Source organism: Aquila chrysaetos, chromosome 13, assembly GCF_900496995.4.
Source record: "Aquila chrysaetos chrysaetos chromosome 13, bAquChr1.4, whole genome shotgun sequence".
NCBI classification, from domain to species: domain Eukaryota; kingdom Metazoa; phylum Chordata; class Aves; order Accipitriformes; family Accipitridae; genus Aquila; species Aquila chrysaetos.
Genome location: NC_044016.1, coordinates 26,046,002 through 26,070,336, shown reverse-complemented (window position 1 = coordinate 26,070,336; position 24,335 = coordinate 26,046,002). Strand labels below are relative to the sequence as shown.

Here is a 24,335-nt window from a genome sequence, read left to right as displayed (position 1 = left end):
AAATTTAATTGCACTTTAATTAACAGTCAGCTGAATAGCATGAGATTCGTATGCCTTCATTTTTTAATAGCTTCTGCCACTTCCAGCAAATTGTGGAAAGAAATAATGGATGCCTTGAGTATTCTTTCTGTCTGCTTCTACCAAAATTAAAAAAAAAAAAGTAAAAAGTTCAAAATGAAGATTCATCTCGCTTAGTCATAATCCAGGAGGAACACTAGCAATAATGAACATGGATACACAAACGCAGCTGCAGCGCTCACATCAGCGGCAAGGTAATGCAAAAATTTGCCCCTTTGGTCGAGTTCTGCTACATTAAACTGATAAAATGCTCTTGGCTGGCTGACTCAATGTTGCTTCCTTGTTTTATAAGGTCAGAGCTTTAGCATTTGAAAAAGATTTTGTATATTGCAATATTTACCTCATTTCCTTCTACAGAGATGCTGTAATCGTTCAGGAATAGCACAGAATATTGCACATATAGAGAAACACTTCTGAATAAAAACATACCAGCATTTTGAAGGATTTTATTAAATGGGTGTATAGCCAATGAAAAACGTTAGGCTGGATACAGAGCAGTCTAGTCTGGCTTTTATACCACACCCCCCACACAGTGGCATCTGAACAGCATACAAAATGACAATACATTGACAAAGTCTCTGTAGCGCTTAAATGTTCTCATAACTGAAAACAAATTTACATTAAAAAGGGTTTCTGTTTAGAATTACAGGGAAACAGGCAAACCACTATATCTTCATTTTGGTCTCAATGTCATTTGTTCATGCTGACCTCAAGCACAGGAGAGCTTCCTAAGTATAAAAGAATAGCTGAATTATTTAATTCAATACATACTATTGTATTCAATACATACCATTGGGGAATTAGCAAGAACAGGAAGCGTGTGATAGGGAGAAATTATTTGGCTATCCACGCTCATAGAAAGAGGATGGAAGGAAAATGTGTGTGTGAAGCTTTGTGCCCCTTACCATAACAGATTCGTTTGACCACAGGACACATGCATTAGCTACAAATTAACATTAGTTACAGATGTAAATATCCCTTTGGGTATGAAGAAATTTTATCTTTGGTAAATCTGCATCAGGCACAGTAATGTGTACTGTATTACTACTACTACTACTACTACTACTACTACTACTACTACTACTACTACTACTACGTTTTCTGTTTTTTAAGGGAGGAGTTGAATAATGGTATGAATTATTTGGAGAACAAGTGCTGCTCACTGTGATAAATCCTCACCGCTGCTTTGCTGAAAAGATACATCACACAAGAAAACATTTGGCCTCTAAAGATACAGTACTGTCAAAACTGAAATATCAAAACGCTCCCACTTTGTTATCACTTGAGGAATCAATATTACACTGAAAGTGTAAATGAGGCAGAACCAGGTATTTTCATTAGCAAATTACAGAGGAGAGTAAAGATCTTGAAAGGAAGGAACACTATTTTCTCCACATTCCTTATGCCATATTATCCTACGTAGCATTTTAAATGTTCTGTTGTGATGAAGAGTAATAATGAAAACCAGGAAAAAAGCACATGCTTAACTATGGATAAAGTAACTATCAAAGCATAGTCATCCAACCTGACAATTCAGTCGATAAGGAAACCAAGTGATTTCAAGCTGCATCTTGCATGTTGATATGTTTAAAGCCCTCAAGTTTCTCCTGCAATTATTATCATGAAGACAGAGTACAAAATGAAAGAAATCTGCTATGATATCTTTTTTTTTCCTGACAGGTGTGAAATGTGGGCCTCTTAATATCAGAATATTGTTTTTAAAATAAGAACCTGGAAAGCCTTGATGTTTCAGTGGCATTTTAAAGTCTGACTAGAGGTTACAGGGAGGTTACTATTAGTCATCGCTTTCTTAGTGTTGTGCTCCTTTATTCGCTCAGGTTTTCCATAAGCAGCATGAATTTGCATAGGCAATATAGCACTAAAGGAAGAGATTAGAGCATGGACAGCTGAAGAACTGTTACATCAAAAGTCACAAACATTAGCTGGTATAGCACAAGTGTTTCTTAGAGGATTTGCATTGGAGAATAATATTCTTCCTGAGCACTTGCTCTATTTCCCCTGTCCGGGATGACTAATCACGAAAGCACTGGTATTAAATCAGTTAGCAGAGCTGAAACCCAGTGAAATGTGTCAAACGTAGATGAATTTAAACTTGCAGTATTCAAGGAATGGAAACTATACCCTGGGGCACATTAAAGAAGTACATGGATAGTAATTATCTAAAAGGAGATAACCAACGTGGATTTAGAAAGGCAAGAGCCTCCCTAACTAATCTACTTGACCTTTATCATGAGGCTAAAGACAAGGCTGATAATGGGCTCTGCAAATAAAAGACTATATTTGTATTTTCAGGAGGTCATGTGGGCATACACAACAAATAGATGAAAGGGGTGAAAAGAAAATAGCTTTATAAAAAACTCTGAAAACTCATAAGAAAGCACATACTGCAAGGGAACGCATTTAACCCTCCACCATCCACTGAAGCAGAGGCATGCACAATTGCTGTGACCCAACAGCAACACTGTGGGAGTATTTGTCACATCATCCACATGGTAAGTTTGCACAGTAATGTAAACAGTAACCAGGGAGTGTAGTCCCATGGGAGCCAACAGTCCATTTAAATATAAGTAAAGGGGAAAATTACATGTAATCTACAGGGATCTCAGTATAGGTCAAAATTTGATTTAACAGACTAAGCAGCTATAGTACATGAAATCCCTTTCTACACTCAGCTTTTCTTTTTTCATGTCTTTTTTTGTCTTTTTGTCAAGACAGCAGATGAACCTGCAGAAGGCAATGCTGGAGAAGGGTAACAAAGGTAAAGCTACTTTCCAAAAAAATGTCTTTCTTGAAACTGCTCTTCTAGCTTATGACAGTCCACAGATGCTTTGGGTGGGGAATGCTTGGGCCATAGTGAAAGTCTACCTTCTGACAACCACATCTAAAGCCCACAGAAATTAATGAGGTATGGACGATGTCCTCACAGTTTCACTTCCCTCTAACCAGATGGCAAGGTGCTCATCTGTCCATTTGGAATGGAGCAGCCAAACTCTAGCAAGCTGATTATTTACCTCATTCCTGCACTGCCTGAGCAGGGGAGGTGGCTCCTCTTGCTTTTCTTGGAAGATGGAAAAGATCCTCTGCTACCTTGGTTAGAGAAATGACAGTTTATGAAAGGAGGACGTTGTGTGACAGGAACAACATCTTTCTTGGAGAAAAGAGAAGTCAAGTTATAGGGTCTTCATCCTTTTTCCACAGGAACTACTGGAAGGAAGACTGGTTTTCTGTCTCCTGTAGTAAAAGGAGAGGCCACCAGTGATGACACACATTTGTACTCTCAAGTTGCTGAGGTAATGGGGGATAAAGGAGAACAAATTACAGAAATACACCCCATCCCCCCCCCCCCCCCCCCATACACACCCCAACTCATTCTTCACCAAGGAACAGAAAGAGGAGTCAAAGAAATGAAAATAAACAGGTCGGAGTCAAAGAAGCAGTAAGGAGTGTAAGAAGAATTTTGGAGAGGAAGGAACCTGATCCAAAACACCTCCCTGAGGTGAGCTACTGAGACAAAGAGAAAAAGAAGAGCCTGAATCGAGGCATCCTAGAAGATCCATACTGCCTCTAACACCAAATGTCCACAGACCTTTAAACCCCAGAATGAAAATGCATCATGCTCCTTCCTGGAACATTTTCTACATAACCCCTGCCTTCTTTACTGAGCAGACAGTGGCCATCGTCAACTCTCCTCCACAGGGTCATGAATACCCTTGCATGTTGCCAGTTTGCTCTTAGGCAGACAAGCTAATAAAATATACCTGAGTCAGCAATCTTGCATGGTAGTGGGTGCAACCGGTGAATCAACACAACTCTCTTGGGCCTAATACCAGGTTTTGCAGCCTCAAGAGGAGGCTTGTTTACTGCCCTGACCTCACCCACAAGTTAACTAAGAAATTTTGAACAGCTGGATTTTGACTTTAATCACTGTTGCTAGTGGTACCACTGCATCCAGCACAAGCAAATCACATTACTATCTTCTTGCCTTTGTTTCAGAATGAATTGCTTAGATGGAGTATTTTAGGTAGCTCAGGGAAGTCAGGAACCACTCAGAAAGTGTGAAGTACCGGGGCTGGGAACACAGAAGAGAGGTAAACTAGATATGTAAACTAGACCATACAGTAAGCTAGACCATATGGATTAAAAAAAAAAAAAAAAAATCTACAGGTAGCATTCATTTGTTATTGCAAAAAAAAAAAAATATATTGCAAACATTTAAAGTATTTGACCATCTAAACAGCATCTGGAAACACAGACATTGCTTCTTTTTTCTCTACATTTCAGAAGTGTGCTAGAAGCTGCACAAAATATTCTGTTCTTTGCTATGAAGTGGAACATACTTGCCTGCATTTTAACTGAATTTATCAGGTCCCTGATTTTGTTTCACAGTCAATGACAACTTGAATTCTACTGAAATAAATATTCATAGCATGCATATTCCAGTCATATGTGTGAATTTGTAAAGTCAAAGCTTGGTTCCCATAATTAAAGCCATTAGTAAGGATTCCAAGATGGCTTTGTGTTTATGCAGAAACTTGCAGAAGAATTACCTCCATTTTTTAACACCAGCACTTGGCTGGAAGTGCCTTAATGCTCAACTAGTATGGAAGCAAGCATTTTTACCTGAGGGATAAAAACTGAGCTTTGGGTTTTAAAGGTTCACAATACAGTCGAAAGTAAAATATTCTAAAATACATTCAATTAAAGAACTCCACTAAAAATAAATCTGAGAAAACTGCAAATATGCTCATGTTTGTTCTGAAGGCAAAGGAGAAATGAATTTTGGGAAACAAATTAGTTGTTATGCATTGCTTTCTCACCTCTAGTCATAATTTTCTCTGTTCAGGCCCAGTTCTAGTATCAGTGATGGAGGCCTGTAACCTCTGGCTGAGTTGAGTCATGTTGTGTGGGATTGGCACACGTTCAACTGCTGAAAAATCGTTACCGGGAACTACAAAATGCAAGATGGTAATATATCCTAATGTAGCAATTGCCAGGATGTGGTCCCTTGAGGACTGCTTTGGGTTATGCAAGGGTCTCCCCTTGAATCAAATATCTAAATTTTAAACGTTGGGAAGGCATCCAAAGGAGAATATTGTCTGCAGCAGGGGTACCATCAGGGTAGTGGAAGTGGAGATAGTATTTGTGGGTAAACTCAGAGGCAGGAAGGAAAATCCTGTGCTTCTGCTTGTCATTTGTATCTTGTCTTCTAAGACAAAAAGGTTGGCATTTGGAAAAGAAAATACATGCCTGTAGCTGAGTGGGCAGGGGTGGGAAGGTGTCCTGAGATGGGTAGGAATGTGGGGAAATAGATAGTGTTTGGTGTTATGTGAGACAGGGAAATGAGAGTCCAATGCCAGGTGGGAAAGAGAGTAACTCCTGGAGATTTGGCAGCTGCCAAAACTGTCTTTGCAAAAAGAAGTTCATGCTCCACTGCAATCAGTAAACTGATTAGCTAAAGCTATCTAATCAGTGCTAGGGTACCTAACAAACTGAGATGTTCAATTGTCATTGCTTAATTACACTAATAGGGGAAACATCCTTCCCAAAGTTTAAACTTTCAATTTTTTCCCTGCTATACTTTCTCTCAAGCTTCCCTTCACAGCTGGAGGAAGCTTTCTATAAGCATCCATAAAACTACTTTATTAGCTTTCAGCAAATCCCTCATTAAAACTCCTCCTTGTCACAGTTCCTGGATAATGTCTAGATTAAGTGGGAACTGGTAACATCTCACCATGCCCACCAGTAGTCAGACTGTCTAAGGCTGGAAAGGACTGATGTCCTGGTCATGCTCTATCTTATTGTTAGCCTGTCCTTCCCTGACCTGCTGGCTTTATCTTCTTCTGTGACAGCTCAGGAAAAGAATCCCTTTTTTAGCCTGATAACACAATTTATGGAGCCATCATCTGTCTGCCAGTTCTTCTCTAGTAAATTCTGAATCTATTGGCCAAATTTAGCTAAAATTGGCCGTGAAGTAGAAATCTCAGAGATGTTTTAGTACTCTAAAAACCAAGATAACAGAAGATAAAGATACCAATACTACGTTCCCCAAGGTAAAGAACACAGTGTGAGCTTGCCTCAAGATAGATATGACGGAATGCATGCAGGAAAAATATTATAAATTCTGCGCTCGTGGGAAACTCATGTTTGTGCACTACAAAACCCATTATGCTTCCCTCTAGTGAATTCTCTGATGTGTAATAAGTAGTGCACGAACACCGCAGCATAGCTATCATTCAGTCAATCAGCATAAAACTCAGTCAGAGACAAAAATCTAATGGAAAAGTAGCTCCCTTAGTTCTGAAGACCAGTGAACAACTTGCTTGTTGAGTGTTGGCATGGTGGTATTTTTCCTTTATTGCTGACATGCCACTGCCCAGAGCTTCTTACAGCCAGAAGTTGTCCTGGTGTTGCTCACAGTTATCATGAAGGACTTCTGTGTTAACAAGCAGTGAAAGGCTACAAGGAACATACTGAGCTAGGCTCTGAAATCCTGTGATGTGAGGAGTCCACAGACTCCAAGTTTCCAATATGCTTATTGCACATGTCTGCAGCCAACTTTTCCGTATGCTTGTACATTTATGGATAGCACTTCAGGGAAATCTGTGGCTTACAAAAGGCAAACATTTCAATGTAAAGAAGAAAAACAGATCTATGTGACTGTTGTTAGCAAGCTGTTTTCAGGAGGAGGATAAACCACACAACTTTCTATAAAGTATGTCTATTTAATAATATTATTTTTCTGAAATAATGCAGTCTTCTTATTAGACACAGAGGGCTAGGTATATCTTACATAAATATCACTTGACTCTGGTCACTGGTATGAGTCACTGAAAACCAAAAGCTGTGAAAGAGTAAAGAAGAGGGCAACAGTCATGCAAGTATCGATCTTCACAAAATTGGATACACAGTCTTATGATGTTTTTGGCCACACAAAATCTCCATGTAAAAAAAGTTTCTGAGAAATGTTAAGTACATAAATATCAGCTTATTAAGGAGTGCCATTCAAAAAAAGACCATAATTTATGACAAACTTCTACACTGCACAGTGTGCTCTTCAAGAAGAGGAAAGTAATGTAGTCGGACAGTTTCAAAATTATTAATTATAAGTTTCCTTTTCATTTCCCTGAACTCTCACTCAGTATTTTTCTTCACTGATGTTAAGTTAGAGTGATGACTAAAAAAAATAATTTAAAAATTAAAGAGCAGACGATGCTTCATTGAACTCAGGGAGAATGAGAAACATCTGTCAATATATCGTAACAAAAACTCCTAGAGTGAACAAAAGTCATAAGTACAGCTGTCTTACTTCCAGAGAAGTTTGCTAATTTAAAAATTATGTATGTGAAAGAGAATCAGGTCTTGAATTTATGAAAGTGTCCTTACCCATAAAGAACCGAGGAGGAGAAACATGCTACAGGATCCACACACACAAGATTCACGCATTGGATGACAAGTGTATGAGCGTGTGACTGTCTGTACTTCCAGGCACGTGAGAGAGGACGACCTGTCGCTGCATTGCTCCTGGATAATGAATCACCTAGCAATAAATTATTCCAGCTGAATTTTCCCAGGGATCCTCATTGTCAGATGTGACAGAGATGGAGATGAGCAACAGCCGCTGCACCGGGGGTGGGGAGTAGGAGGGAGAGGTCAGAAGAGCAAGTTTCCTACCCAGCGTGTGAGACTTGACAGCTCTGAAGATACTGGGGACACTTCCATATGACTCATCCACAAGCCATCTACAGCTGACTGATCTACAACCAGCACAACAGATGAAACTCTAGCCCTAATGAAGCCAAGAGAATTTTGCCAATAACTACAATAGTGCCAAGTATTCCACCTGATGGCTTTGAATTTTTTCCAAACACATTAACCAAAGATTGTGTTTACTTAGATATATAAAAGAATGCAGACTTGACAAAGCCTCTCAACTTCATCCAAGCAGTGTAGTAAGAACTGCTGTGTATGCAATGACTGTTTTTTCCACATAATGTTCAAGTAAGATTGAAGTTGCAGACAGGATTCAAGATTTTCCTTGTTTTTAAAATTTTTGTCCCATTTTTACCATGGTAAATTTTTTTGCTCCATACATTAAAAATAAAACAAAATAATTAAAAGAAACCAAATTAACAATTCTATAGCACAAAAAGCAGGCAGGAAAGCAAACACTTCCACTGATACTGTGCAAATTCTGTTAATCTAAAGCTTTCATTGAGCTGTAATACCATGGAGTACTATGTCTGTAAAATGCAGATGTTGAGCTCTGATGACATAATATCTAAGAGAAATATGGGCCTCAGAATAAACAAATATATTGGCTGCTACCTATAGCGCTCTTTCACCTTCTTTATACCTTCTCCTTTTCCCCAATGGGGGTAAGAAAGGGCTTATCTTCTGCCCATAGCTGTGCCACTGTGGTTAGCAGTGGAATGACAGAGTTCAACTAGTTGTGGGAGCACCAAAATTTACCAAAGTCCTTGTGGCTCATGGTTGTTTTATGCTACCATTGTAAGATAGGTGTGAAGCTTTTTCCCCGCCACCGAGACCCTAAAAACTGCTTTTCACTATGTGGACATTTTGGTGTCTGTTAACATATTTGAACATAAGCTTAAGCTTCTCTCTTTATAGGCACTCTGTATGTGGCCTCTTATTTTCTACAAACTTGTAGGAACTTCATACACTTGAAATCTCTGTCTTTATCTAAGTTGCTTGGTAGCACTAACAAGCAGAGGCACAGACAACACAACTATTGAAGCCTCAATGACACTGAAATGTCTTTAACTTCTTAGCAGTTGCTGCAAGACCAAGCACTTACTGGCACAATGCATGGCATTCTTTCAGCATGTCCCTGACCCTTGTCATTCTGCTCTCCTGTGCTCTGGGGAGAAAGAATATGCATGATACACTATTGCTGGGAAAAACAGAGGGTTTTGGTCTGGGGTTTTTTTGCAGCTATACAGGTTTTGCCATACTTTGCATAGTCAAGATTCACTTAGGTATGACCTTTATTGAGCCCTTCAAAAGCACACTAAGGATGTGTCCTCCTACCAACAGCACATGCAAACTAGCTCAATAGAATATTACATGCTATACCCTGAATAACATATAAAATGTAGTTTTAAAGTTAACTGGAGACTGCAGCACACATAATTCACAAGAGTAGAATTGCATTTCCAGAGACACATTTTTAATATTATTTCTTACTTTTTCACCCCAGGCAAATTTCTCACAATCAGCTGAAACAAGATCTCTGCTACAGGTACAGAAATTCTGCACTACACAGAAAGCAAGATGTTAGAAATCCACATCCTCTTTTTTATTTTGGGAGACACATTGATTTGATTGCTTTCAAAAAATGAAAAAAACCCCAAGCTTCTGAAAATCTAGCCTTTCCTTTGATTTAGTTATTAAGTTGATTTAGTTTAGTATAAAACAATAGGATAAATGTCAATGTAGGCTGTCTGCAAATTCCATCCCAAGGTTCAACTTGGTGCAAATTTTGGAACACAAAAACTAAATTGTCACCGCCACAACGGCACACACCTCAAAATCCATAAAGTAGTGATTGTGGTGAAGCTTTGCACAAACATAAGGGTCTTCCAGATCTTGATATGGGGTTTATTATTTCTTCAGATTAGCAAGTGGTGGAGCTCAGAAAGTCACCATTAAGGATACAAGTGCAATGTCTCCCTTACATACATACCCTAAGGGGATTCAACTTGCACCTATATCCATTGTCTGCAGAATTTTACAGTATGCTTCAACAGATCTGCAGGATGCTTAACATTCTTCTATTAAATGTTAAAGATTTGTATGTCATTTCCATACAACCCTACCTCATTTTTATAGATGCTATTGATTTATACTACTATTTTAAGACATGCCTGCTATGGACTTAATTTTCTATTGAATTGTAATGAGACAGCAGCATCTTATTCTTTATGTTGTTGCAGAATCCTTAATCTTTTTTTCAGTTCCTTTAGGATATATCCACAACGATACTGTACTTTTTACCCATCTCATTATTTTAGGAGAGAAACACGCCTTTTAAGTAAAAGTCCCTTCCTGATGGATTTCTGTGCAGCTATTAATGTTGGGTTCCCACCTGCAGCTACGGGCACCTTAATGAAAATTCAAGCATATGTGGCCTGTGTTTATTTAGGTTAAAACAAGGAAGCATCCAACAAATTTGATAGAAACTGCACACTTTCATGAATCAGCCTATTTTACAGGTTCCATCTGCTCTTAAGTGCTTCCCAGAGAACAAACACTGTGGCACTATACCGCATATTTCCATTGCACTATCCCAAACACACTTAAGCTGCTGACAGATTAATGCTTAGTTCACTTGTGGCATACATTCTTGGGTTCTTACACATGTTCTTATAAGGAAATGGAACTCGCTAAGCAGTTAATCACAAGTTGGGGTAGTGTTATTGCATTGAATACAACACACTAACTTTGTTTCAGGAACAGGCTAAGGTATCTCTATATAAGCCATTGCTGTCACTAGTACTACCAAAGACCCTGGAAATCAAATCAACCTCAGTTAAACCTCAGTTAAACAAAAGCAAGCAGAAATTTGCCAAAGGGTAGCTGTGGGGGCTAGGGATGAGCCACCTGAGGAGTGCGCAGAAATGGCCAAAGGATTGTGCTGTTTACTGGAATGCAACTTGTATGGCTTAAGCATGCATATATTTGCTTGAAGCCATTACAAAGAGATCTTGATAAAATGACTGCAAAGAGAGGGAATAATAGGCAGATGTAAAAAGCAATAGCAACAAAACTGAAGAAAATACAACCTAACTTGCTAAAGACATCAGCAATCCAGTTAATTGCGAATTTACCTAGCTAGGAAGCAGTAAGAGGAAGGGAAACGTGTATGAGTATATGCAAAAACGTGAATATACATCATCAATACCCGCATTTGTGCCTGGGAGAAAGGTAGTTTCATGGAGAATCCTTTACATCCTTACCTGATGTAAAACAAGTTCAATTAGTTCAGAGCAACCAAGAACCTCACCTTGTCTTATGTCTAAATATAGGGCACAAAAAGAAAGGGATAGCGGTTTAGGGTGAATATCAGAGAAATTGTAAGTGAATTGTCTTCCACATTCAACCTGGTAAATATTTGTCCAGTTCTGACCTTTGAAATAGACTTTATACAAGAAAACTTAGTGCTTGACTCCCGAAGCAGACTGACCCCCCAGTTATATACACCACACCATTATCACCAACCATGAAGCTCTTTTGCCACTGAATTGTATGTTGCTGAGACCTTCAGTGAAATCAGAATCCACAAACCACCACTGATTTCTGTGGAGCTGTATCCTTTTCATGTATCAGCAAATTTGTTGTCACTCTTCCCTTGCTTAACTTAGCAGTGTCTGAGTATAATAATTTGCTGTGGGTTTTTATTAGTGTCACTGGATGCAGTAAATGCTCTGCCTCTGGTGTTTTTCAAATGCAAAGATCAGGCACAGTGACAGTCCTCGCCACTGCAAATGGGAGGGGGAAAGTCATGTCCCACTGCAATATCTGGAGTTGGTTATTCATTGATGGACATAGTTTAACACATCAGAGGTGTATAACCACTGTACTTGTTCTCCTCAAGGTATCAGAAAACAGGAGTATTTCCCTAGGATGATGCTGCTCTCAGAGGAAGGCAGGGGGTTGAAAGCATGGAGTACTTAATAAAACTAATAATTTTAGTGAAAGTCAATATACTTTTATTTGTGTCACAGCTTAATGTTGATGCTCTGTAACATGAAACCCCCACCCACCCACCCCCCCCCCCTTCTTTCTCTCTTGGCACGAGCAACCTTACACAATTTGATAGCATCTCTTGATAAATACCCAGCATTGGTAGAGCTCACCTGTACTGCAAACATATCAGCAAGACAATACACAGATGAACTGAATCCAGACAGGTAGCAACAGATAAAGCTTGAGTATGCATTCAGGATGTTATCTTACTGCAAGCATGTAAACCTGCTTTTCATCTCAAAATTCTGAGATGTTGACTTGGTAGAGGTAATATTACCCAACTTGGTTACATTTTGAAATCCCTTGAAAAAAGGCCTTACGCTAGTGCAGTACTGAGGCAAATATCTAAGATAACTATCTCTAGCTCTTGTCATGAGAGCAAGCAACTAACTAGTAGGACATTCCCGTGGTCATAAGTTACTTTGTGCAATTTTTTTAAGATTTGAGAAGTTACACTATGTTTCATAGGACACAATGTGTTTCACAACACCTCAAACAATACAACATGCAGCAATTGCGCATTCTTCCTAAAGCAAGATCTCCAGTTGTATTTACATAAACATTTTTAAAACATGTATTTTGTGCCACTGTCTAAAGCGAAGTTCTCCACAAAATGCAGTGGTAAATCTTGCAAATTCCCCCTATGACAAGAAAATTAATCTCCTAAATGTTTTTCCTTTTTATGACTGTATATACTGAGGCTTTTGTTTTGTAGCAATGTAGGATCTAATTCCATTTTTCAAAGTCTGCCAAGCACACTATTGCATGAAAAGATTTTCTTTTTTCTTTCTCTTTTCTATTTCATCAACAATGAATCGAGTAGAAAGACCTGGTTTAGGATGCTTCTACTTGTTGGCTGTCACTTTTGCCAGTTTTCAGAAGACTTCTGAAATGCTGGCCAGCCTTAAAAGTACATTAAATCCTTCATGTGCATCATTCAACATACCTGAATTAATATGGAAATGTATTCATGATGTGGCTGTAATGAACACACTTTGATTCCAGAACTTTATCTTCTTTCTGGCAGCCCATCAACCGTATCTTCCAAGAGCGCACTGCATGGCTAAGAGAAAGCTGATTTTCCTCTTAGGAAAGTGTTTGCAACTGTGGCAGTATCTATTTTCTTTGCCTTCTCTCTTTTTTATCTTTTATGGTGATGCGGAGAAGTTAAAAGAAAGGCTTTTCCTCCCTAATTTTGATATTTCTGGGCTTTTTGTAATTGTTTGTTGGTTGCCTATACTCTTCCCTTTCTCCCTTTACTGGTCATGTGTCCATTGCATTCCTCAGTTTTCCTCCAAAATAACTTTATTTTATTTGTAAAATACCTATTTTTTTATTATTCATTAGTAGACTTGCATCGTATTCTGAAGGTGATTTTTTTCTCTCTGATATATTTATCTTGCTCTCACTTTTGTCAGCTTTCACGGCCCTTTGGGCAGCCTACTTCCCATTTCTCAGAGCCTTTTTCCTTAGCAGTGCTACAGCCTGTCTTTTGTCAGCTTTCCAACATTTGTAATCAGTTACCGTCTTTGTTCAGCTCTCTATCCACAGTCATTTGCTTTTTGTTTCTTCTTTCTTACTTTCATCTTCAAAGTCACATTACTGAAGGTGACTCAGGCTACTGTGTATTGCCTGCTGATGAAACGACAAACTGAACCTGAGAAAAGAGGTTCCAGTGTACTCAAGGGAAGAGAAGGGCATCTGGGAGAGGTAAGGGGGTAGGAGAGGATAAGCAGTGAATCACCCGCTTAACCATGGAATTGGATTACCCTGGGCTCAGCAGACATCTCAGGGTTAGGTACCAGCTGACAGTGTTTGGGGTTCTGGCCTAAAGCAGATAGATAGATTTTCTAGCAGAAAAACAGAGTGGAAAGGAAGGAAGAACAACCTTTGGTGGCAGACGAGAATACAGAGAGGAGGGTTTTGCAGATGAATGTAAAGTCACATCACACTGTCAACCCTTTCACTCTAAATTGCATAATCCAGCATTTAGATGTTGTACAGAGAAATAAGGAGTTTAGCCATTGACTAAATTTCTGAAGGCCAGGAACTCTTGTATTTATGAGGTAGTGCAACTAGTGTTTGTATAGCAACCAATATTCTCAGCATTTCCTTGAGTGTGGCACAATTCTACTGTTAATTATATGAGGCAGAGTGGTATCGTAATGTGGCTGTGTTGTTTCTTATACCAGGATTAGATAATTTAGAACTAGTTCTGTTATCTCCAAATGTTTCCTGCAAAGAAGGACTGGATTTTCTGGTTTTACGGGGTTAAGGAAAACTGACTAACACACCTTGACCAGGTCAAGGGAAATACAGCTCACAGAGATTTGATATGATGGACAGGAGCATGCATGAACCTGTTAGCCAAGACAGCATTATGCACAAGCTTAGTAAACACAGGACCTGAAAATAAGGATATTTCTGTTTTTCAGGGACATCTGAGTAATGCATTCCTAATAAGATCTTCCATTACATTTTAGCCCTTTTACTCAATAACTGGTAAATTCAAGAGCTGGTGAGCTCGTAGTCCGCCATCACACTAGTAACTGTGTGGTTTCTAGGATTTGCTCACTGCAGTAATTTACCTTTTCCTCTCACCTGCATGTTCAGTTTTTTTCTTTTCCTTTCCTGTCAACATCAGTCTGGGAAATTTCAGCTTTACTGAGCATCACCTATTTTGCTGCAGAACCTCTCTGACCTTCATTCTCTGGTTTCCCTGCTGGATGGATCATCTACTAGGAATTTGGTCATTCATTGGCACAGTTCTTGTTTGACAAGACTTCCTTCAATCTTCTGGTTCTGCACACCTTTCTTCAAAGCACCGTCTTTCCATCACTCACTCTCCCTGGCCAATGTCATTGATTCACCCTTTAAACAGACTCTGTGTTCTTCAATTTCTTTTCTTTCCATATCTGCTGCTCCTTTCCTCTTCCCTCCCTCACAACTGTTGTACTTTTTCAGTAATTTTTCCACTCTTTCAATAGAAAAAATTATTGTTTTTTCATCTTTTCCAGCCTTTATCTCTAAGGTTGCTTAGATTGTTTTCTTGCTTAAATACCACAATTTTCCTTTTTCAACACTGTTCACATCTCCACCACTAGGAACTCTTAATTGATTTCCTCCTTAGAAGTACTGCCAAGTCTCCACTCTCTGCTTCCTCAACTCAAATTCACAATTTATTCGAACAAATAGATATTTTCTGACTAAAATCAGACTCTTCCTAATTCTCCCCCCATAGAAGGTACTGTTCCTTACAACTTCTCTGCTGCTATTTTCTGCATGCCCTCTCTTTTTTTGTCTCCTTCATCAGAATAGTATTGTAAGTTTATCTTTTTTAATGATTCTCCTCCCCTTTGCCTCCCTTTTCACCATAACTTCTGCCTCTAAAATAGCTTTCTCAAAGCAATGCTCAGTTATGGTCAAAGGAATCCAAAACTCCACATATGCTTCATACGTATCTATTTTTAACTTTTAATTGTTCCCTTGATATCACTTCCCAAACCCATTTTAGCTTAGGTTCTAACCAAACCTTTGTTTAGGATCTGTATGCCATCAACTCCCCACTCTTCTTCTTAGCAAAATTCACACAGATGCTGTGAATTCCCCAAAATCGTTCTCAAAATTGTTCCAGCTGAATAACTATGCTGCATTTTTCTCACAGCACACTGGTCTTTGTAATATCCACTCATGCATTTTTAGGTAGTGTATGAGACCTTCGTACTTGCTTAGTACATGTTTAATACTCTTATATTATTCACGTGTGTCCTTTAATTGGTGTGTAATAGCAAGCAGAGTAATGAAAAGAGCTCAGGTAAGGGCCGCGTAAGTCCTTACTTTGTAAATTGCAAGTATGCACGTACAAAAAAAAAAAAAAAAAAAAAAAAAAAAGGATCCCCTGATTACAAGACAAAGATACCAACTATTACTGCTTAAGTGAAAAAAACCCCAACCCAAACCGCATCTTTCAGTTCTGATGGGCAGGTAGACTAGGACTGAAATCCATATTCCAGACAATGCCTGAAGCCCTTAATGGTCTAACATCTTAATCTGAAAGAGATCCTACAGTGCAAAAAAAAAAATATATCTCTACAGATGAAGTTATCATTGACAAAGAACACAGCTCTTTCAAGAAGTGTCTTAAAACACCTTGGAAATGCTATGTGAGAGATGGAGAAATCAACACTTGGGAGTTGTGTCAGAGAAAAATGAAACTCTGGGAAACTTGGCAATTTAGTTCACTAACATCACTAGGAGATCACTATCTGAAAAATTCAGATTCAAATAGCTCTTGGCATAAGTGAAAGGTGAAACTAGAAACTAAAACTGAAACTAGAAGCTAAAACTGAAGCTAGTAAGCACCAGTATACAAATATAGAGCTACTGGATGAACACTGTCAGAAAAATCTTGCAGCAATGAAGCTATTTAAGAAAGTCAGCCCACCTAGAGAAATGTGGTATATACTGAATGAGGTATTGCAAATTAACACTGATGTTGCTGCACTTATACTCAAGTGTGATAGAGTATATTGGACAACCTAGAGACATCAAAATTATGCCTGAAAAACAGCTGGCATTACTGAAGAGAATAGTAAGAGATTTTACCCATATACACAATATGTGAAAATGAGGAAAGGTAGATGGTGGAGCACTTATGGGAGTGTGACCTTACAGGAGTCATTGAGGATTACGCAGCTCAGTATCACTTTTGGGGACAACACATGGGTGTAACGGAAGGATACAAGAAAAACAACTGGAAAGGAAACCAAATAATCAAAGGTGCTGGTGCTATGCAGATGTACATAGCAAGCAAGCAAGCAGCAAATCAGAAAATCCATTTCCTATGTGGGAAATGGATTGATCAGGACACAGATAACTTAGGCACCAGACTTCAGACATAAACCATTTATTTTTCTTTTTTGGAAAAGGCTGTTGGGATTGGAGGAGTCTGGAGAGGAGGAGGTAGGGAGGAATGGAAGATAGGAGTGGGTTGCTAAAGTGCTTTAAGGGATTCCTAAAGATATCAGGCCAGGGAGAAGCATGTTTATCTATAAAATAGGTACACTGAAGCCAGAAATTGTGCAAATGTTGCTACGAACATCTGTCTTTTGGAATAATTACCTACAATTAACTAGAGACAATACACTCTCTGATTCATACTGGGTTTTCCTACCCAGAGGGCCAACAAAAACGAACCAGCTAGAGTTTACAGTTTTCATGGTTTTGTGATGTATATTTTTGTCCTTTCAGATCTGCACAAGAGATATCCAAACTTCTCCAGAACACAAACCACCTTTAAGTTTCTGATTAAAATAACAACTATGCAACAAAAAATTTTACTGAGGCCTGTGTTATCTCACATAAAGGATAAGTGAGATAAAGTGGGGATAAAGTAGGAACAAAGACAATTATCATACAAATGACACAAATGTTCATATATACCCTAATTTTTTGAAAAGCTGTATAACATGACAATATACAGAGTACAGTGCATGAGAAGGTCTGACTTACACTAGGAGACACATGTTCAAGTGAAGAAGGTTTTTGTTAGACTACAAATATAACATCAACAGTCTCTCATGAGGATTTCTAACTGCTTCACGAGCTGCGGTGGTTTGTAAAGATGGTCTGGCCTCCACTGATTTATGCTAATAGTGTCAGCTAATTTCGTATAACTCAACACAAGCAGTGAAGAGTGATCTGCTGTCAATAACCTGGGAAGAACGTGGAGACGTGATCTTGGTGCTGTCCACTGTTTCTACCTGCTTTAGCAGTTTGTCACTGTGAAGCTCTCGTCCCTCTGTTGATTTCCTTACGTTGAAGGTACACCAAGGCTGCTCAGTGCTCTTCACTCGCTTTATAGCAACAGCTCCCTGAGGTTCCAATGAGCAGTGATGCTCCCAGCCTTGCACATTTGCACAGACAAAACCTACCCTTTCAGCAAATGTACCTCGTTCTACCTTTCACAAACCTCTCATGTTTACTTGGGACTACTATCTTACCATCTCTAGATGACAAATCAGTGGAACCGTTCATGAACCAAAAATCAATTCTTAATTCACAGCTGTTTGTTTAGACAATGGAAGGAAAGGATACCCCAGCTATTCAGATTTTTCCATGAGCTGTATTTTTTTAAATCTTTTACAGTTCTTTGGTAAGTTTTTTTTCCCTCTTCCTTCCACATACTTTGCTCTAAATATTAGAAATAAATGCCCGTGGCCATTTTCTAAAACCCCAGAAAAGTGAACAAGGTAGATTTTATTCTCTCTGTTCTTTGTTTCATTCTTTCTTTGAATTGCTTTCTCCACCCTCATTTTTTTTCTCCCTCTCAGGTGATCCCCGAGGTAAGATTTATGTTTACTATTGACGTTTTATGATTAAGACACTGAACTTTGGTCACTAAATTACTACTATCTGTAGATTCAGAAATCTGCCAGCCACGCAGAAGTCCCCAGGGGACCTCCCACAACCAGGGTGCCGACGGGCGCGGAATCCAGACTTTAACCCTTAAGCACTAGCATCCCCCAGTGGTCCTATTTATCACTGCAATTCACTTCTTTTTTGAGTTTTCTAGGTACTCTTAACTTTCAATGTCAACGTAAATTCAAGTCAAGTGCCTCAGAACCAGCCAGCACTCAGGAGTCTGCTGAACTCAGTAAAGAACCATATATATTTGATCATAGGTAAAGATGAAAAATTTTAATTTATTTCCAGTCATTGCATATAGCATGTGTGTATTACAAAATATATACCTCTGAGAGCAGGATTTTTTTGTAAAATACATTTGAAAAGGGGGAAAAATCAGACCAAAAGAAAATCAGACTCTTTACTGGAGAGCCTTTTTGAAGAAGAGAAAACAGGTTCAGAGTGTCTTCCAAGAATATTAGGTTCTACAGCTATTTTTGGCCTTTTTACAAGATCATGACTCATGAAAAAGATACTATAGCAACCATCAATTTTTAATCTGCTTTTTGATTGAAGTTCACAAACTTAGAAACTACCGTTCATCATATCTATTGAATTAGAATTCTAAATAAAAAATTCCTGGCTGACATTTCATTCACACAATGAAAATTCAACCATGTTCTCAGAAAATACTCAACAAGAAGCACATCCCAGCCACTGTTCTTAAGCCCAGCCCTTTGCAGAACAATCTAAAATTGAGTTGACTGGGATTGTTTTCCTTGTTGCCTAACAGACCTCAGTCACTGAGGAAAGGTGAAGTAATGGGATACTGCAAAACGTCACTGGAAGGGATAGGGAATAGGAAGAGTGAGAAGAACAGACAGATGATGCATGTCTAACACAAATATGGGATGCTTGCACCTACCCAGCTCCCTCCCACTCCAGAAGCACACCAGCCACATCAGCACAAGCCCTGTGTCAGTGCTGACTCAGTGGAGGGAGGATGGAGGGGGAAGGATGTGCAAGGCTGCGGGGGGAACAGCACTTCTGCACATCACTTCTGTACGGGATGAAAAGAAGGAAATTCCTTCTGCTCATGTTGGAGCCCTCCAGTAACTCCTAATGCTGCAGGACTGGAAATGAAGGGCTGTTAATTAAAACAGCCCATCTTAAAATCAGTGGGACTTCTACATTAGCTTTATGTTCAGCAGAAGATCATGAGCAGCGCAGAACAGAAACAAACATGTATGTCCTCTCTGTATCAGAATCTCACCAGACCTGATGCCACAGGAGCCCAGACAGGCGACACAGCTTTACCCAGTCCTTTCTGCTTCCTAAATCCAGTAGTCCCATGGTGTCACTTAGCTACTTCTTTTCCTCCTATGACTCTCATTGCAATAGCTGAGGCCATCTAGCAGAGTTTTACAACAGACACATACTTCCACTCTTTGTCTGCAGTGTAAGCACTGAATACCTGAGACAAGGGAAAAAAAACCCCAAACCCAGTCCCCAGAACATACGTGTCTTCTTTGCGATTTAAGGGCTAAATGCTGGGGTCCTTCCTCAGAGGTAACCTAAGGGAAGTCTGCCTTACTCAGTATCTCTGAATCTGATCCTTCACAAGCAGCAGTCAGCTGTGAATGTGCCGAGACATGACAAACCCATGTAATGCCTCTTGCTGATACTCTTCTTCTGTGGTTAAGGGTCACAAGGATTTTTGAAAGGAAGTTTATTTTTGCAATCTGCTGAGTGCTGACTATGATGTGGGGCAGCTTTCACTTAGGCAAATATCTTAACTTTTGTTAAGGATCTTGGACAGACAATTACTGTGACATTTACAAGAAAAGCTGTGTCGATACATTTGGCTTAGGCTCTTCAGTGAAAGTACATGTTGTAGGTTTTAACAAATAATGGACAGTTATGGTTCAGCACAAAAGGAGAAGGCAGCTTTTCATCTTGACAGCTGCCATCTCTCCCCTTCTTTTAGAAATTCTAAAAATATTTGAGAGGTCCTAAACAATCTTTCTCACAGGTTATTGTCACTGCCTGAAACATAGAGGTTGGTATTCAGTATGACAAATCAGTTTTATGCAGTTTAACCATCTGTCTCTGCCAGTTACATGAAGTGGATGATTGTGAAAAAGTCAGCAACCATCATAATGAAAACATACATTACGATACACTGTGTCACACAGCACTGAAAATTAATCCTGCTGCTAAAGAAATGGAAAACGCACAATAAACACATTACCTGAAATTAAAATTGGTTTTGACCAGATCTCCAGAGCCTTTCAAGTTGTAACAATGATTTCCTATTTATATGGACTGCTCGAATTCTTAGGTGATTCCCTGTAGAGAGCTGTATGAATACTTTTTTCCAGAGGTGAGGAAAGGAAAATAGGTAGCTATAATGGAACTGCAGGAGCAGCCAAGCAGTAGATTGATTCAACAGGAGAAATTCAATGCATCCCAAAAGATTTCCTAGGATTTGCTCTCCTGCTGCTTAGGGCACAATTTGTTGTAATGAGAAACTGAGGATTTTGTTTCAGGTGTGTCGAAGCTTGTAGTGGTGACTTGAAGGTATAAAGAAAAAACAACTGAAAATCTCTCTTAAATAATGCTTTTGGATGAGGAGAGAACAAGGACAAGTTCTTCAAGGTGCAAAAAAGGTCAAATATCTCATGTAAATAGCATTCCTTAAGAAATACTAATTGAATGCACAGTTGAACACTTTCCTTCATCTCCAGACTCCTGCATTAAACAGCTTGAAAACTACAGTATACTTCAGTAAGCAAAACAGAGAAAGCTTTATTAAATCATATGGTAAAACTGCACTTGGTCTCACTGTAATCTCTGCTCTTGGAAGGTCTGTAGAAAAATTCTCAGTTTTCAGTTGTGAAGAACTGAGTTAGCAAGTTACAAAAAAACAGTGAGGTTTTTTTTATTATTATTTCATAAGAGAACATTTAAACAAGCAGACTACTCCGTTCATCTGGAATGTGCCACACGGTAGAAGGCTGGCAGGAAGCATGTACTGCTGCAATACTACATAAGCCCTGTTTGAAAGGTTAAGTGGGACATGCATGACATGAATTTCACCCTGAAGAAATGTGAGAATTTGTAGGCACTCCTGCCCAACTCTATGAGAAGTAATAGTCATTATGAGCAGTGAGCTTCTCTACAGCTCTGACGTACCACAGCCTATGCAGACTTCTCACTAATTACTTTACAGTGAAAGCTCTGAAATGCTGTGCTGTTTCTCAAGTAAAGCTCAGAGTTTTGTTCTGAAACAGGTTGCCAGATGAAACTTCCTCAGACAAAATGCTGACTGTTGATGGCATCCTGGTTTGATTAGGGAAGACATGTAAAATCTGACATGTTCATATTCCCAGCAGCACATATTGTTCAGCACTAGCATGCCCCTCACACTTCTCATCATCAGTGTGTACTGGAACATCACATGGTGTAAAAGAACTAACAGAGAAGAAATGGATGCTCTAAAAAATACCTTACCAAGAATGAACATTCATGAGTGAATGACATTATATCTGGACATTCAGCACAGGTTTACATTTAGTTACAAACAATGCAAATATCCAGAACCCAAAGATTTGAGTCTTAGAGCTTTTAGAACACAGATCAAAGCAGACAGCACCTGCCCTTTCTCCAGTAGATGACCAAAGTTGCATTACAGCTCCAGGTTCCAATCAATTTCAAGACCTACCACATGAAGTAGGATCTCCTAGAGCATCCTTCCTTATCAATGAAGGGCCATCAGACTCAGAAACTCTCCCACCACATAGCATAAGAGCAAGTACTGACCAGGAGAGAACAGGAAGTACTTCACCACCTTGGCACCTTCCCAAAATAAGGACATGGGGCTTTTTCATTTCCAGTTGAAACTTCATTCTGCAAGATTTTTTTAATTCTTTCTGTAAACTCTATGTATAGAGTATACAGAGAATATACATTATTTCAGCCAGCTACCTGTCCCTCAAGCTTGACCTAGCTCAGCATGAGACGCTGATACCTTCATGGCAACGGAGTCTGAACCAGAAAGTCAGCTTCTGATCAGGGACAGGGCAGCATCTGAACATATGAAACAGTGAGGAGCTAATAATGAGTTATTATTACAGTTCCTATTATTTTATTTGCTCTCAGCCTGACTGTGGAAGCAGAATGGGAGTTCTGCCTCATCCATTAACCTGGAAAGCAAGGCAAGATGTACAGCAAGAAATAGAAACAGTAAGAAGCATCTAGATGAAAGACATTCTTTGCTTTTAATGAGACAGCCCCCTCTCCCCCCGTCTTTGGAAACAGTTGAACCAGTTACATCTCTTACCCGTATGGTCCCAGAGTCCTGCTGCCATAGTACAAAGCTTCTTCCCAGGATTCAAGGTTAATACAGGCATCCATGGCACAGTCAAGCATTTTCAGCTGATAGATATTTGTGTCTGGAAGACGACCCATATTGCTGCTCAAGAGATTCTGGCACCTTGCCAGAACCTGTTCCCACTCTGTTATTAGCCTTAGTTAAAGAAATATTTTTAATCAAACAAAAATACAAGTTCTAAATGTTGTTAGCAAGGAGTAAGAGCTACAGGGCATTAAGATAAAAAAGCTGCTGTCATTCCAGACTCTGCTTCAATTCTTGAAAACATACTTGAACTCAGAAGTGGTAGCTTAGGTAACTATGCTTTGTTTACATTTAGCAAAACAATTTCTAAAGGCGGCAGTATTTCAGGAATAAAGGGTAAAAGAAAGATGACAAAATGAAAGGATAGTTTAATATATAACAAACTACAATTCAAATAGTTTTTATTTAGCTGCTGAAACATTATTATTTACTTGAGATACTCCTCCAGGTCTTACAGCCAAGGGGAAGAACCCATGGAAATGTGTCTTAACAAAATGTCTCAGCAACTAAAAAAAGAAAATTAATTTTTTACATATTAAAATAATGACACATACTTATAAACGAAGATTTGGTTTAGAATTCTCATGAAATTAGAACCTTTTCTTGCAATTAATTAATTTTTTTTCTCCTTGAAACAGTTGTAAAGAGCATTGTTTTTTTCACATACAGCTGCACGTTTCATGCATGAGAAAGAAAAGCATTGCAGTTCTGATGTCTGACTGTAGTTCGGGATTAAGGATCTTGGCAGTAGAGAATATTTTTACCTCTGATGCTACAAGAAGATTTTTGTGTGTTTGGAAGAGAGGAAAAGTAAGATGGGGTTTGCATTCACTTTAGTTGGATATTCCTTACCACAAAACACTTCTTTTCATTACATTCTACACTGGTTTGACTTCTCTGTGGACCAGATTCTTCTGTCTCTGACCACACCTAAGCTGCATACCAATACTCCCAGATTTTATATAAGTACTGTCATCTGGGACTTTATGGGAGTCCCAGAATGCAAGCAGTCTAAACACCAAAAAGATACCATACACAGCAGTAAGAACAAATAAAAAAAAATTAGACTTATAGTAAGAGAAGTAATAACATTGTTTGTATCACAGTCCTTTTCATACAATCAGCTCAAGGAAGTTCAGCAGTTATCTTCATGACATTACTGAGAACACTATCCACCCCAATCCAGCAATGGATTTAAGTGTACAATGATAACTCTGTGATGAAGTAATTAGTCCTTCATGAACATGGGAATATTTACATACTTAAATTTAAGAATGTGACCACTATGTGGCCAGGCCAGGATTTATAGCATGGCTGTTACAAGGCTAAACTAATTATTTGTGAATTGCTCTCCTGCCCTTGGATTGAAAGAACCATATAAGGGAAGGAATGTGTTATTATAAAATTGCACCTTAACCTTTATATCTCTGGCAAACATCCATGTATTCTTTACAACTGATTAAGGACAGACAAACAGAAGAATGAGGGATATTATTTCCACTTGATACAATTCTTGTAGAAAGTACAAACCACTGACATTCTTGAAAGATTACCATTTTAGCTGATGCATAGTATTAGTCTGTCTGCTTTTACTTCTTATTATACTGCTTTGTTCACTCACTAGCATCTAATAGCAGATGTGCTATAT

At 38.9% G+C, this 24,335-nt stretch overlaps 1 protein-coding gene across 7 annotated transcripts in view; it reads right to left on the bottom strand.

The window, feature by feature from the left end:
- SMYD3 (SET and MYND domain containing 3) overlaps positions 1-24,335 on the bottom strand; it is a 433,339-nt gene that overhangs the window by 27,195 nt on the left and 381,809 nt on the right. For all 7 annotated transcript variants that reach the window (XM_030036115.2, XM_041128496.1, XM_041128497.1 and 4 more), the window contains one exon: positions 22,613-22,787. In XM_030036115.2, coding sequence (XP_029891975.1) covers positions 22,613-22,787 — 175 coding nt within the window. The remainder of the gene's footprint in view (positions 1-22,612; positions 22,788-24,335) is intronic.